The 17,385-nt window shown below is 28.0% G+C and overlaps 1 protein-coding gene across 2 annotated transcripts; it reads right to left on the bottom strand.

Moving 5' to 3' along the window:
- Positions 1–146: 146 nt before the first annotated feature.
- LOC123292216 (juvenile hormone acid O-methyltransferase-like) lies at positions 147–14,609 on the bottom strand. 2 transcript variants are annotated; one of them, XR_006534996.1, is made up of 5 exons: positions 14,149–14,609; positions 13,320–13,600; positions 11,712–12,623; positions 470–474; positions 147–158 (listed from the first exon to the last, which is right to left on the bottom strand). XR_006534996.1 is itself a non-coding variant. In XM_044872784.1 (3 exons), exons 1-3 carry the CDS (start codon positions 14,514–14,516, stop codon positions 12,424–12,426), a joined length of 849 nt encoding a protein of 282 aa, XP_044728719.1. In that variant the 5' UTR covers positions 14,517–14,609; the 3' UTR covers positions 11,700–12,423. The 2 variants fall into 2 exon arrangements, 1 of the variants encoding a protein (XP_044728719.1); XM_044872784.1 differs by lacking the exons at positions 147–158; positions 470–474 and having other exon boundaries at positions 11,700–12,623.
- Positions 14,610–17,385: the final 2,776 nt, after the last annotated feature.

Below are 17,385 nucleotides of genomic sequence, written 5' to 3'. Positions count from 1 at the left end.
TTAAAAAAATATATATCAAAGGTTTTTGCGATAAATGTAATCAGATATCAGCGAAGTGGAAAAAAATTTAAATTACACCTTGTTAATGCACCTTATATAACATAAAAAAATACTATACACACATGTCGACTCTGCGTTAAAAAATATTCAAAAATATTCTATATGTTATTAATCCTAAATATTATATTTATGTATGAAGTGATACTAAAATAAATCGGCTTTTTGACACACTATATACACACCATGGCTAATATACTGTAGTCCCTTGAGGCCTATTCACGATTACTATTTGAAATGTGTCAACATACATTAGAAAATTTTCGAAAATCTTTCAAATTCACGAAAATTATTGATTATTGAAACTATCGCACGCTATCGTTCTGACTTGTTTGCTGATTGGGACGTAAAACTAAAAAAAGTGCAACAAAAAAACGATACCAAAAACCGACATCCAGGTTACCTTGGATACCAAAACTTCTTCAATCGATTCAGCTTGAAAAAGTTATTCTTGTTTATGATTTATTATTCTTGAAATGCAAAATTATTTTAAAACTGTCAATTTGTATTTTATGTCGAAATTTTATATTTTATCATTTAAAAAAATTGAGTTGTGAAAGTTATCCGAAGTTAAAGGTAACAAAGATAATTTAAAATAAGTACAAGGAAATTTTTATGTTATGTCATAATAAATATCCTGATCAAACCAAACGTAATGTACGCACATACTGGTAGACTACTAAATCAGAATCAGTTTTTTTTAAACTAATACTACAATTAATCCATACAGTAAAAACTAAAAGTAGCTTTAAAATTATATTTTTTAAAGATTCAAATAAATATTTGATTTCTAAAATTAATACATTCAATTATCAGAAAAATATATTGTAAAAAAAAAGAAGTAAGCACTACATTCAAAATGTCTCAAGTTACGAAAGGAATATAGTTCCTACCGGGTGTCCCACGACACCTCTCGTTGTTTTTCTATTTAGATGATTGGATAAAAACAATATGTGTCAAAAATTTAAAAAAATATAAAAGTTTGAAGAAGTTTTGGTCCTTACGAACACATACGAATTTACAGTGGGTAAGACCTTTTTTAAAAATCTACAATTATTGATTTTCTGTTACTATTTTTTATCTTTTTTGTTCGAGTCATTTTTGTGGTCTCCACATACGATGGGCGTAAGGTCTGTTTTACCAAATTAGCTCAGGAAGTACACTATATGAATTGGATGGGATTTTTTGATGGTACTGTGAAATAGCTGATATATACTACCAAAAAAAGAAAAGGCATTTTGCCAGTTTGACATATAGTCGATTATTGTTTCAACGAATCTTCGTTTTATTTCAATAAAACAATATTCCGTTTTGGAAAAACCTTTTTAGTATGACGTTTATACTTAGTAAGACGCATAGGGATTATTCTTTTCTCGAGGAAAGTTATATTTTTGAATCTTCATTTTTAAAGCAGATACAGATTTTGACTTGATGAAATTTAAAAAAAAAAAGATTTTCGTTACCATTTTCCAATCTAGAGGCGAAGAGGCGAATTGAATATTTTAGATGGGCTTAGAATGATTGATTACCCCCGGAATGTGGTAATACTGAGCGGTAATACAGTATTTCGAATAATCAATAATGATATTTTAAATTTAAGCTTTCTTAGAAATGTTCTTTTAAAATTTATAAATTTAGTTAATTTTCTCAAATGTATTAAATTGTGATTATTGATACAGTAAATTTGTATTTATTTTCTATCCAACTTTTTGTCAGTAAATAAAACAGTTCTTTGGATGAAAATAAAATAATGTAAAATAATTTATAAAATATTTGTAAAATGATTGATATATTTGAATGTAGTAGCTACTTAGTATCTGACAACATAATAACTTAAAAAAAGAAAATTAGATTACACTTAAAATGTTTTTTATACACATGGTCTAAGAGCCTGTGACCGGCAGATTCACTATTTTTTTAACAAACTCATTGAAATATTTGTTAATTACTCTCTGATACCAGTTACGTTAGAAACTAAGAAATATTTGCAGCAAGTTCTACGTTACGTTAACTGTGTTAAACGTAGGCTAAGATTTATTTACAAGTTATATACATTTCTACTTCGTTAAGGTGCCTAAAACGATTTATTTTTCAAAATTTTGGAAAGTGACATGCCATGATCAAGATGCGGATATAGTTTTCTACTATTTTCCTGAAAAGTAGTAGAGTATCATTAAAAACTCAAGTGGAAGTCTTTTTACTCCAACGTTGAGCTCCATCGAACCTTTACGCTTTTCTAACGGTACGAAAAAAGGCCCCCTTTTCATGCACAACATGATATGCGAGAATAATGACGAAAATATAATATTATACATAATTTAACACAAAATTTTATGAAGCTTCTGAAAAATTTACTGAAAGATGGTTCGAGATGTTTTTTTTTTACATCGATTCAGAAAGACAATTCTAAAATGTGTAACCATATTTATTTTTTAGTTGTGATCTGGAGGTCTAGCAATACCTGGCCCTAGAGATTTTTTAAAATTACAGGGGAGATTTAATAAGTACTCAAAAAGGGCTTATGAGGTCGCTGATTACGAATATGGTGACCAAAGTATTCCCCATTGGACGTGGTGATCAGTCCCTCTCCGGATTTTATCTAAATAACTTCTATGTCAATTTAGTTTAGTACTAGTTGTAGATATAATTTCCACGATTTTTCTCTTTCTTAATTTGCTTTACAATAAATCCTACATCGTTAATCGTTAATTTTTTTTAATCGTTTATTAATCGTTAATTAATAAGTTTATTGACGCCGTTTATTAAGTTTTAAGATTATACAAGGTTTGTTAAAAATCTACCACTGGCTCTTGGACCAATTTGTATGTATCTATCCAACCTATACAGATATATAAAAATCATCTCAACTCAAATTACACACATAGAATTTGCAATGAGAACAGAAAAGAGAAGTATTTTATTATTACATTAAAGGTGTGCTATAGTCATCATACTGTATGTTGATATGGGTCGAGCTAGGAGAATGGATGTGCTTAAATTAAGTTTTTTTTATGGGCATAGGTTCATGTATAAAGACTTTTTTGCAACCTTATATGTTTAAAAATTTATTCGTTTGTATGTAGTTACAAATATTGCGTAAAATTAAACGTAGGCTAAAATTTATTTACAAGTTATATAAATTTCTACTTCGTTCATGATCTAGAAGTGGATATAGTTTTCTACTATTTTCCTGAAAAGTAGTAGAGTATCGTTAAAAACCCAAGTAGAAGTGCAATTTTGTTAAAGAAAAGCTAAATTTAATTTTAATACGTGAAAATAATGACTATAACTGAATTAATTAAACAATACTAATATCGATTTTTTTTTAACTTTTGTGGCGTCATCTTACTCCATAGATTCATTTGTGTTTATCAAATTCATTTTTCTTCAATTTGGGCAAAATATTCAAAAAACCGGTTTGTAGCAAATTTACGAAGGAAATAGCTTTTGTACTAATGATGAAATTTCGAACAAATTTCGTCAAATGCAAATGCTAGCGGTCGCAATTTAAGTCCGATCTGAATAAAATTTGGTATCTGGGTTTTGGTATTTGAAGGGTTAAGTGCGTTAATGAGAAAAATCGACAGGTAAACAAGCCCCCCCCCCTTAAAATACAACATTTTTAATTTTATCAAAATAAAAAATATTTTTGTATTTTTTTTATCAGTTTTAAGCAAAAAAGTACTCTATCTTGTGATTTTGGGAATTAATTCTTGAGGGAATTCGCTTAGCTAACGCAGCTCTTGCGCTACGAATTTTTTGTATTTGGTGACGTCAAAACTTGAATTTTTTTCTATGACACCCAAACTTTTTCAAAATTTTGGATACAATATACATATAGCAGTTTTCTTTAGTGTCTGATAACCGTGAACTGAATCGATCTAAATTTAAAGATCGATTCAAAAAAAAAAAAAAAATATCTATAAAATTTAAAAAAAATCAAATATAGGCATCGTAGTTAGGTAAATGGGGACGATTATAGGAATAATTGAATTTAACAACACTTTCCTATGGTTCTAGGAGCCGCCTTCACAGTTTTGACAATCTGACAACAAGAAGAAGGTTGAAACACAAAACAATTTTAACAACCAAATATTAAATTCTGAAAAATTAGGGTTATATTTTTTCAATTTTCGTAAATGCAGTGACGTATAATAATAAATTTTAAGATTCATTTTCATTCTTTCGGCATGGCGGAAGTTATCTAATTAGAATCAAAACTTATAAAGAATTAAACTAAATTAACTGAGTTTATTTAAAAACATAAAACAATTTGCTTAAAAACAAAATTAATTATCCTAAATAGTTTAAAATGGTACTAAAAATTCTTAAATGGTTTCTAATGTAGTTTAACATAGTTAAGAGATAAGTTAAAAATAATTTTCTTTCTATCACCAGGATGCATTTTCGTAGGTGCATTTTAAAATTCGCATATATATATATAGAAAGCATTTTTTCTTGCCTATATGTATATATATATACATGGCATATGTGTGAAAGCATATTTCGTACTTCAGTTGAGTGAAATCTTCAACACTTAAGACCAATTTATAAAACAAACTTTTGTAAATATTAATTTTATAAATGATAAACAATAAAATATATTAAAGCAATCGTGTGTGAATAACAAATCGAATGTAATTTAATACATATTTAATAATTTTTACACATAATCTGTTGAAGTGTGAGTTATTTTATTAAACACAACCATTTTTAAAGAAGTTGACATATTTTTATTTTTTATGTTCTTAAATGTTTTCCATTCAACATTGTATCTATGTGATTATTATTATTATTATTATTATTATTGTGATAGATAAAACCTGTTGAAAAATTAAACGTAAAATCATTGATTTTTAAGAATAATATCTAGTTATATTTACTCTGTAAAAATGGTAGGTATACTTTTTATAGTTATTTTATTAAAATATTTATTATATTTTAATTACTTTTTATAGTTTTGATACATTTGGCTATAAAAACGAACCATAATCTAATACCTGTGAAACCAATATATCTCGAAAATTCGGTGACTCAAACATTACAGAAATCGTATTTAAGAGTGTTTGAGCTTATTGTATTTTAAATTTGAGCCATGTGTAAAGTGGACACTTCGAGCTAAAAACGCAGTTTTCTTGAAAATTTGACATATAATTTTTCTTGGGGTGTTTTACAATTTGGTTTTGGACTCGTTTGGATTAATAAAACTGTGTCAATGAAAATCACTAATTAAAGTAATTTTGACTCAAAAAATACGAAAACTGAATTGATTTCAGAATATTGTCTGTTTCAACATATGATGTTTTATAGACCTTTATGTTTTAAATTGATCCCTTATGTTTTGAATTGATGAACTTTTAAAATTTTGTAAAAAGAACCTTTTGTAAGAAATTTGAAAGGAATGAGCTGATTTTTCCCTTTCAATTTTACTTCAATCGTTAATTAAAGTAATTTTGACATGGTGTTTGACTTTTTCATCATCAATACGAAGCTGATATTTCGAGAGTCATCATAATTCGAAATGCATTTTAGTCGCTGTCATCGTTTTTGCCAACATTGTATTGTTTTCGTTTTTTGACTCAAATCTAGGATTTTTGAATATGTGTGACCACAGGACATCGGTAGACACATCTCACAACAAAATCAATTTATATGATATAGTTAACATATCAAATTCCAATAAAACAAGTATCATATTGGTAGGTCCTGTCCATCAATAATAATTTTATTGCAACTATCTTTATTTGACAAGTATATCTTTTATATAGTATTGTCATTGTTTATTGATTGCAGTGTTATAAATAATATCGTTGACAAAGATTTGTATTAAAAATCAGGTGTTTAAACACCACACATTGCATCGAATTCCTGTAAAAATGTTGTACTTCTCTAATGGGTTAAATACCTTAAGTATATTGTATTTAACACTGTTGTTTATATGCGTTAAATTCGATTAAAGTTATAGAGACACTGAAAATAGGGCACGATGTTGTGCCTTAAGTCCAATGTTGAATCATTATCAGCCTTTGTATTTAAGGACGTACGAGCGCCAGGGTAGTTTTGGATAAAATTTTCTTGATTTTTATATGAAGCTAGACTAAGTCTAAATCTATTCGGAAAAATTGAGAGGGGAGGGGCTTAAGATCATTCAATATTACTGACAAGATGATTTCGACTTTGGTCTTGAATTTTTGTCCACAAAATAAAGTGAGGGTGCGCTTGTACAAAAATGGATATTAACTAGCAAAAACCGTGATTGTAGCTGTTAGAATTAGGGAAATTTAAACTATCATAGACTACCATTTATAGACTATCATATTGCTATCATTTGCCCACCATTTTCTAACTTTCTCGCTTTCTGGCTTTTTTTTTTTTTAAATTTCTTAAGGATATTTTATCTAAGTCTATAAAACAAAGGACAATTCAGTTCTCGATCGACAGACACAAAAAAAATTTCGAACAGAAGATGTTCTTTTGTGGTAAAGAACAAGAATTTGCTCCAAAAAATATATAGTTCTATTTAAAAAAAGAAAGCTGGTACCTTTTTAACCATGAAACCGCCCTTGTATAAAAAAATAAATAAAGCATTTTTGTTTTCCCTAAAAATGATACGTGTTTCCACTTTTTTTGAGATTATATTACGTTTTCGAAACATTAAGGTCGAAAAGTACCATTTAATGTTGTACCTGGACACTCTGTTGATGACAGATAGATAACATGTAGGATTTTCGACGTTTATGATGTTGTTTTCTAGAGTGAACTGTTGAAGAGAGCGTTCAGGTGAGAGTTAGACTTCAGGTACAATCGACGTGGGTAATTCTAGGTACAATTCTACGTACACATACATCACATATCAAGTTCCATGGTTTACTCGTTGATAACGGTAATTGTACAATATTTTAACAGTTGACAAAATATGAATTATTGAGGGCGAGCAATGCTATAAAATGAGACAATTTTCGTTGTGATATTTTAAAAATTACATGAATCTAAATTATGATTCTAGGTACTACACTTCTTCTTTTTGTTGTGCATAAAATATAATACAGAATGATTTTTTCTTTTGTATCATAAGTTCTGGGGCCGAGCTTTTAATCACCACCATCTGAAAATTGCGAAATTTCTTCTATTTTATTATTCTAACAAGAACGACTCTCTGAGACTATCGACTATCGCCCGGGAAACGATTATCGTGTAAAATTAATAAAATTAAACCAAGAATTATGGGGGACACTTTAAAGACCTTTTTAAGTCATTACTGGGCATACTATGTAGATAAATATTAACTTTCATGAATTTTTGCTTTTCTATGCTTTGCTTTTTTTTTTATTTTAATTTTTTTAAATATCACTAATAAACTTTGAACAGTAAGGTTTACAAGCTGAAGAGTATATTTAAACTGCCATACTTACTCGAGATTATTTATTTAATTTTTTTAATCAGAATCAAAATCAAACTGTTTTATTAAAATTTAAAAAAAAATCATAGATAATATTAAATTAAAACTAAAATAATAAGATTACATTTTTTGGTAACACAAAGGGTTTACTACCTAAATCTATCAATTTTTTGCTGTTGAATCAAATACCTCAAGTATTTAATTTTAAATTTATTAAGTATCTTATATAAGATGTTCCGTGATTAATCGGCAAATTTTAAAGGTAATATTCCTTGAGCAATTTAAAAAACTGAAAATTGTTTCCCAAAATCCACTAATGAAGGAATTACGAAACCAATTAATTTTAGAGATGGCCTAGAATGAAGCAAAAAATATTTCGAATAAATGATGATGATGTAGATTCATCTTGAACACAATGTGTTCAAGATGAAATGTGTTCAAAAAAAATCAACAAGCTCTTTGATGAAAACATTTTATTTATTATTGATTTTTTTATTAGTAGCACAAACTTAAAAAAGAAAGATAGTCAGTCATGGGGACTGTCGACGGAAGTAAGAATATAAAACTTTCGAATAACTGTGTTTTTTTTATTATGGTTTAAATAATTAAAATTTTATTATTTGTAAATTGAAATTATTAACATGTGTTGCCGAAATGCCGAATTTTGTTGCCTCACAGCACATTTGTGGTATTCTATACGTTTCTCTCTATCTAGAACGCATTTGTATACCAATCAAGGCCTACTAGATATATATTTAGTTTAAAATCCAATATTGCTCAAAAATAATACGCTTAAAATTGGTTGTTTATTCTTGGGACACCCTATATAGAATAAGTACCTTATTTAAGTGTATTAAATTTCTTTTTTTTTTTAAGTCATCTTACTCTCAAAGTGTTCAATGTGTGTCTTACTTCACATATTATAAATAATATTATATCAATGATTTGGTTTTTGTTGGATAAATGATTTACTTGGACCACACATTAAGATTTTTATATAAAAAAAAAAAAAAAAATTAATATAATCTTGATATTAATTTGTAAAGTTAATAATATCAAAATATTTGTTTTATTTTTATAAAAGTTTTTTAAACAAAACAAAAATCTTAATTATTAATTTTGGTTTTCCATTTAGTATCTAATAAATTATCTTATTTATTATGTTTTAATATTAATTATTGATTAATTTTTAAATAAATAATGATATTTGTATTGTTTTATACATATATGTTTATTTATTTTCGAAACTTTCAAATGTGAATTTTAATTTTTGTTTTATCTCACGATTTCGAAAATATTGCTATATAGGTTATTGAAATATGAAATTGCCCAATTTTGTGATTGACAGATTAATCAACTTTAAAATCTCACAAAATGCAAAAATTAACAATCTTCTTGAAACAGTTACTAAATCAGTGAAAACGTCCACTTCCCGTAAAATAATTAATATAATAGAGAAAAGATAAACAAGGAAATTTAAAATTAATGGAAATATATTTCGGAAACGGAATAGAAAATAATAAAACACGGATAATATCATTTTCAAGGAAAACAAAAGTGCAATATTTAATTTTTTATACGGGGATGTCTTCATGGTTAAATAGGGACCAATTTTCTTTTTTTAAATGGAACTACAGAAAGCATCTTTTGGTCCAACATTCTTTTTAGACAAAAGGTACGCATCAGAAATTTAAAAAATGTAAGGTATATCTAGAAAATGGTAAGCAAATGGTAGCAATCAGGTAGTCTATGATTGTTTTTAATTTCCTTAATTCTAACAGCTATAATCACGCTTTTTGCTAGTTAATACCTACTTTTGAAGAAGGTGGAGAAATCTTAGCTTTATATACTTATATTTGTTAGCACATTATTTTTACAAGCGCATCCACCACTTTATTTCGGGAACTATCCTTCAAGCTCAAAGTCAAAATTATATCAGTAGGTAATATTGAATTTTTACAATTTTGCGTCGACAACTTCATTGAACCTATTTCTAAATGATGGGAAGCAAACCTTTCATCATTTAATGACTTAGACAAAAATATTTGAATGCACCAAATACTTTCTAAAATTTCATTGTAAAATTATTAATAATAAATACTCTTATGTTTTAAAGTGATTAAAGAAAATCATTTATAAAAAAAATAAAATAAAAATAAATTGATTATGATTTAAATTCAATAAATTACATGGTTAAAGTCAATATTTTTTTACCTTACACGTCCTCAGTTTCAAAAATATATCTTCAAAATAAAATAGACAGTTGTAAATTACAGGACCAAATAGAATCTGTGAATTGCTAACCAAATTCTAAATTGTAAATTTCTTTAGTGTTAAGTATCGTTTTTAATTTTAAGATTTTTTCCTCTAATATTAGCAAAACTTAAATTTGTATATTAAGCAAAATAAAGAGAGTTTTAGAACGTTGAGTGTAAATTTCTGTATAAACTTACCGAAAAAACAGCCTCCTCAGAAATTATTTATAATTTAAACTGAAACTTTGCTTCATAAATTCATGTGTACCTTAAAATTAGTCGAGAAATTCTTAAAATAAAAAATGATAATTTAAATAAAAATTTATGAAGTACCTACTTGCTATGTAAACTGCTTGTGAAGCTGTTATATAATAATAACATAATTTGAACGTTATTATTATAGAATTGCAATAATAATAACATAATTCTATAAACAAAAAAAAACTATTAAAATTTATTTTCTAAAGTCCGCAGCCACATGCCAATTAAAAAAGAAAGTCGAAGTTTTTTTTCGAGGGACTTATATTAGGCAAAGTTTTGAAAAACACGCTATGGAACGCTGAGTGTTGAAAATTATTATATAATTCCATATGGAAAAATAAATAAAACGTTGGAAATTAAATACATGTGTTTGCAAATTTGTATATTTCAATTTATTATGCATTATCAAAAATAATTTCATGGACAATAGATGTATAAATTAAAAATTCAATTAGTTGATAGTTTCGTTTTTCAACGAGTTTCAACTAATATTACCTATTAATTTATATACCAACCAAAATTAATAAGTAAACATTTAAATTCATGGAGGTCAAATTAATCAGTATTATTATAAGTGAAAATCTATCTACCAATATGACTTGTAAAAAGTTATTCAATTACAATATAATAAAATATTAATTAAAATTTATTTTATTGTTAGATATTTTAATTTATAATTATAATCGAACCCGGAGGCAGATTTAAGCATTCGTTAAAGGAGCAATTGTTCAAAAATTGGATTGGAATCGAATCACTTACCACAGTTGTAAATAGGCTTGTTTTTCATACTGAGTCTATGGATGAAGAAGTAAAAATAAACGGGATATGAATAGTGGTTAAATGGTCAAATAGTCAAATAAGAAATGAGCATCTCGATTTAAAACATAAGTAATATTTCTTTTTCAAATGTTATATGTGGTTGAAACTTTTTCGATCTTCATATAATATATTTTCGATATATTAATTTTCAAATTTTTTGAACCTATACACAGTTTTTTAAATATGTTTTTTTTTAGTATATTTAATAAGTCCTTCAGAACTTATATAATAGTATTTTAATAAGTCCTTCAGAAATTGTGATAATTTTATTGATCACGAGAGAATAGCTTATGAGTATAATTTCCTATAACCTTTGAACAGAATTGCCCCGTGGTTCTATTTCTTTATTTAAAAACTAGCTTGATACCTGCCCGCTTCGCTGGGCTTAAAACTAAAGACCACCGCGTTATAGCCTCCACCTCTATTACTCTCACTTATTCCCCTTCAATAACACGCGAAATAAGGATAAGGATTGCTTTACACAGGTAAAATATATGTACAGATTTCAATTTTTTTTTTAAATGTTATATACTCTTGATTCATTGAGTGTATCAGAAAAGGTGGCCATGAATTGTATCTAGTTAAACATTTTAACATAAATTTTTAATTTATGGTTCAAAATAATGCTCATCGATGGCGAAGTGAAATGTCATAGAATAAATTTAATGTTTTAAATTTTCTGTTCTTTTAATATATTTTTACAAATTATAGATCATATGTTATTCTGATATATGAGCTATATTATTGTTAAATTTCATTCAAATTCATTCATTAGTTCTTGCGTGAAAGCGTCACAAACACTCAAACAAACAAACATGCTAACTTTCACATATATAAAATATAGAGATTGGGAGTGATAGGGATGTGTCAGACCAATGTAGGTAAATTATTTCGAACTAATATTTAAAATTTTTCTAAACTGAATTTATTTGCAAAGATACATAGAAATTTGCACGTTTACTAAACATATTTTGAGTATTTTTGGATATTCAGAGATTTTAAAGAGAATGATACAAATATTACAAAGAACCTTTTTTTGGGATTACACAGTTAAGCTCCTTTTGTACGTAAGTCATTTAATGCAAAAAGAGTGAAAGCCGTATTGCCAATCGGTGAATCGGAATTATTCCAGTATATCTTAATGAGCGCTGATATGTAGCAAATGACTAAATAATCGAAGGTACTATTTTTACGAAAACTTCATAATATTTGATTATAAAATACTCGAATATGTGTTCATTATAAATAAATAATAAATTAATTATTCAAATAATCTTATAATACATATAAGAGAAACAGTTCCTCTCTGTCCGGTTTTGTTCATAATAATTTGCCAGATTTTAGAGAAACAATATCGTTTTGTGGTGAACGATATTCCACTACAGTTTTTTCATATTCCTTTGTTCCGTTCTTCTCCATTTCTTGCCTCCTTGATATTCAATTTTGCTGAAGAAAAATACCCCGGAAAATTTAAGCTATGGAAAAATATAAAATAGGTATGCAAGTCCTAAAAAACTCAAGGAGAAACTGTTTCTGATTGAGTAATAAAATAATTTAAAATCGATGAAATAATATTCTAAGATATGAACCTGCTAATATTATTATTTTTATGTCTTATATTTTTGGACAAATTTATGCTCTCTTCGTGTCAAGTTCGAGTTTCGTTCTTTTTTGAGCGTAAACAATTAGTAATTCATAAGGTATAGTAACTCCTTCAGTATTTTCTCTAATTAATCCCCTTTTTTTGCTTTCTAACATTAATTCATCAATATATTCATCTCGTTTCGATTCCGGTATACGCTCAACGAACGGATTAACACTTTGTACTATCTCTGAAAAAAAAAATGTTTTTTACAAAAATGATTGATATTTTTATTGAAATAATTGTTGTTTCGATAAAGAAAAAATGATGGGGTGGATTTTTACGACACACGTGCAGTGATGAACATCATCGCTTATGAAGAGAGTAATAGTTCTTGTATTAGAAGGATAGAAAATATATTTTCCAAGTTAAATTATAAAGTTTTGAATCTCAAGTCCTCTCAAATGTATATTGTAAGATAACAATATACAAAACAAGTGAAATTTACAAAATTTAAATAACCCCCGACAAATTTTTCGGGTACGGAACCCTAAACTCGCACTTGAAACATATCTAAGAACACTCTCCATTAAATGACCTTTTTCCTTAGAGCCTTCTCCAAACTGAATCGATTTAAAGATCATCGCCTATTTTGTAGTTTGTTACCGGGTACGAAACCCTTTACTTGAAACATAGCTAAGAATATTCTCCATAAAATTACCTTTCAAACGAAACAAAAAAATCAAAATTGGTTCATACACTTAGGCGTTACGATGCCACAGACAGACAGATAGACACACACACACACAAACATAGCGGTCAAACTTATAACACTCCTTTTTTGGTTGGGGGGTTAAAAATATCGGAGTTACTTAAATATCAACTTAAGTACACGCTAGTCATCTCCGTTAGAATATAAATTATTGATTTTTGCTCTTTTACTTACTTCTCCAAGATATCAAATCTTTATAAACAAAGGTTCGTCTTTCACATTTACATTCAACATAATCATATCCAATATTTTTTAGTATATCTTTATGGTTATTTTCAGTATCGAAGTTATTATGGTATGGGGATACAAATTTCTTATAATCGATCATATACGGTTCCCATTTTTTCAGTTTGGAAATTGTTTCGTATATTGAAAACAAAGGATATTCTGCTAAATATGCAACTAATACATCTCCATTTGGTTTCAATGAATCGTATATATTTTGAAATGCTTGCCTGAAAATAATAAAATATATTGTCACCACATTATGCCAATGCCATAATTTGCCACAATTTAAAAAAAAAAAAATAAATATTGCTTGTACAAAGCTTCTTCAATTTTCGAATAAAGACTGTCTAGTAATTAGAGCAGCCTAAAAAAGAGCTAACATACATTAAAAAAATGTTGACCGACTACTATTTTATTCAATTTTCTTTTTATTTGAATGAATATTTATTTATTTTAACCTTGTTGGGCAATTAAAATTTTCCAGTACTGACCAACTTGACCAGACTCCCAATAGACCGTTCTGAAATGATTGTCAAACACTGTGCGTTGCCCTACCTCTATATAGATTTATTTGAAAATATTCATTTTCCAACCAAAATTTTATAAAAGATTTTGTTTTAATATGATAAAAAGCGGCAAATAATTTAAAACTGCAGTACTTCAAAACGCCTAGTCCACATATGATTTGATTAATTTGGATAATTATTTTCGAGTTAAAGTTCGAAAATTTTTAAATCGATAATAAATAATTAGAAAAAAACTATTAAACACTTACCTTTGATCTTGAACCCAATGTAAACAATAATTTGAAAATACATGATCAAACTTTCCAAAATACTGTTTAGGTAGTGACTCTGTAGCAATATCTAAATGTTGAAATTGTAATTTTGGATGCTGGTATGAATTATTAGCATATTTTAACATTGTTAGCGAAACATCTGTACCAACTATCATTTCGACAGTTTTTGGAACGTATTCTAGTAGAAGTTCATAAGTTACCGCACCATCTCCGCAGCCAATATCTAATACCAAATCACCACCGTTTGGTAGCCATTTAATTTTATCAAAATAACTATCAATAAGATATTTTGCATCTCGTCTTGTTACCACGTTTACTGAAGCGTATAAACTTGGATCATTCATTGTTATTTGATTCAAGATAACGAGTTAATAAATTTTGATAAACGTATTGTTTCGTTTTGCAAATATTGTTTACGAATAACAATCAAATTCAGTAATTTTGCGCTAATATAATTCTAACCGGACGTCAATTATTATTTATACATTATTTTAATTTGGGTGGGGATTCAAAATTATATGTTTTGAATGGAAAACATAATACTAGTTAAATGATTATTTAAATAATTTACTGAATTAAATAAATAAAGTTGTAAAATAAAGTAGTCGATAATTTCAAAACAAGCAGCAATTATTTTAAAGTGGTAATGCGAGTAAATCTTAAGCGACCTTCATACGATGAATGTACGTAGAAATACTGACGGACAAGAAAAATATTGATGGCTTGATGAAAACCAAAATAATTTTTTATTGGCAATAAAAATTTTAAGTTTGGTGAAAAGATTCACAATCTTACTTCAATACCTAAAAGACGATCCAGTTTCATATGTTTGCAACCATGTAAATTAGAAAAAAGTTAAAACTGTCGCTTGTTTCAAAAGAAGAAGTTAGTTTGAAACAATACATTTACGATATTAATCGTTTAGCTAACACTCAACGTTTAAAAATTGCTCACTTGTTACAGAAATAATAATTATGTAAAAATTGTGTATAGTCGCAGAAATGATGCAATGATGTTGGAAAAATTTGGAAGTCGGATTTGAATACGGTTTTCGGCATTCGATTCGTTAGAGCGTCAGGAAATTTTGTGTTCTACTTTGATTTATAAGAAACTAAAAATATGCATTTTATAATTGCATTTTAAATTAACCGTAAATTTAGATACTAAATTCACAATTCGGTTAATAGTGATGAAAATGATTCTAAACTTGTCACTCGAAGGTTTTTGGAGTCGCTTAACACGTCAGTTACCTGGTGCGCAGGATAAACCGTATCCCCGTCGTCCCCTGGAGTTTTCGGGAAATTTGTTATATAATTGGTACAAACTCGTTACTCGAGGGGGTTTTTGGGGTCGCTGAATACGAATATCGTGACAAAATTGGGCACCTTGTGCACAGATATCTCAGGGTATCCGAAGTACCATAGTGTACGAATTTCTCGAAAACTCAAAGAGACAACGGGGATACCGTTTACCCTGGTCATCAGATACCTCGAAATCCAATTTTGACGTAATATTCGTATTCAGCAACCCCAGAAACCCCTCGTAACAAATTTGAATCATTTTCATCACTATTAACCGAATTGTGAATTTTGTATATCTAACGAATCGAATGCCAAAAACTGCATTCAAATCCGACACACTGTTCAAATTTTTCAAACTTTGACTCTTTTAGTGTTTCGTTTCTGCGACTAGTATAGGAAGTTAGAACTGAGTAAATAATTAGTTAGAACTGTGTTTTGGAAAGATTATAGCCAATTTTTATAGTCCTACTGAGTGGGCAAATCGTAACATTGAACAAAATTTCGAGGAAACTGGAAGAGTTAGAGGGCTCACTGTCGTTTGCAAGTTTTTTACCTTTCTTATGGCTCTTTTTTGTGCATTTTGCATAGAAATTTAAATGTAAATCAATATAAATAATCGAAAAATACCATGAAAAAATCAACTGTTCCAGCAGGAGAGGTGGCCATTTGACTGATATCATTTTATCATATTTATCAAATTAGATCACCTTTTACTTCATTGATATACAATTAGGTTCTCACAAGTAGCTTGTTTTACGTAACTAAATAGATTGTCAATAAATAACGATAAGGTGCAGTAATTGCAGTTTGTCAATTTTTATTGATCACATTGATAAACTTTTATTGGCAATATATATTTTATTATGTTAAAATCTTTTATTGACAATATATATTTTATTATGTTTAAATCAAAAGTCGAAATCTTAAATGAAAATCAATGTTTTAAATAGTCGAATTATATTTAGCTATGAGTTTTCTTGAAGGTTTGATGTATATAAAAACTCTTGAGGATCATTACAGAATCTTACTGTTTTGGCAAACAAGAAATCTAAGATGATGGCCAAATTTCCGTTTTTTCCCAGAGTTTTGCCTGATTTTGAAATCAACACTAGAACGAAAATTGTGTGTGTTCAAGCAAATGGCAAGCAACATAAACAATTGGTAACGATGTTCCAAGGATGCCTCTGTTTCAGGCTCAACAGTGGCTTCTAAACACCTTAAAAACCGATAGATAAGAATAAAAATTTTAAGTATGCGCTTTAAAATTTTAACTTTTTTTAGATACTCAAAGGGTACAAATATACGTAATTTTATTCGCAATTCGAAAAATGAAATTATACCTTCAATGTTTCAACGATAAGCGCATAAATATTCCAATCATCAAGCAATACCTTTCGAATGATTCTGAAAGGCACAAGGGATGTGCCGACACGATTGGACGTGATTTTGTCAAAAACTATATTGGTAACTATCGGTATTTAATTTAAAGCTTGCTTAAAATTTTATTTTGCCCCGACCTAGACTATATTATATTAATCCTGTTAACCCAATTTCATTACATTGCAAACTTTGTGCTCATCGGACGTAAGAAACAGCTTACGAAAGGGAATTTCTGTCGGAGTGGGAGATAATGTGATATGGTAGAAAGAGAGAAAATAAAGCTTTCTAAATAGTAGTTGCATTAGTACAGTAAATGTGGCAACGTGGCAAAACAGCATTGCATTTAGAACATGGACACAGCACAGTCATAAATTGTAAAACATTGCAACAAAATTGTAATAACAGAGACAAGTTTGTGTCTTTTTTACTTAAGTTTGTGGTTTTCTTCCAAGTTTGTCGTTGTTAACTACCCCTTTGCAATATTTAATGGAAAACTGCTTTTAGTCGCTAGAAATGTATGTCGTTAGAAATA

This window comes from Chrysoperla carnea, chromosome 2 (genome assembly GCF_905475395.1).
Source record: "Chrysoperla carnea chromosome 2, inChrCarn1.1, whole genome shotgun sequence".
In the NCBI taxonomy this organism is placed as follows: domain Eukaryota; kingdom Metazoa; phylum Arthropoda; class Insecta; order Neuroptera; family Chrysopidae; genus Chrysoperla; species Chrysoperla carnea.
The sequence above is the reverse complement of the archived record's forward strand: the minus strand, read 5'-3'. Positions and strand labels throughout refer to the sequence as shown.

Coding starts and splice junctions, on each gene's coding strand:
- LOC123292216 (XM_044872784.1), bottom strand. CDS start 14,516: ATGAATGATCCAAGTTTATACGCTTCAGTAAACGTGGTAACAAGACGA. Junction 13,601..14,148: donor CATTGGGTTCAAGATCAAAG/GTAAGTGTTTAA, acceptor TATTATTTTCAG/GCAAGCATTTCAAAATATAT. Junction 12,624..13,319: donor AGATTTGATATCTTGGAGAA/GTAAGTAAAAGA, acceptor TTTTTTTTTCAG/AGATAGTACAAAGTGTTAAT.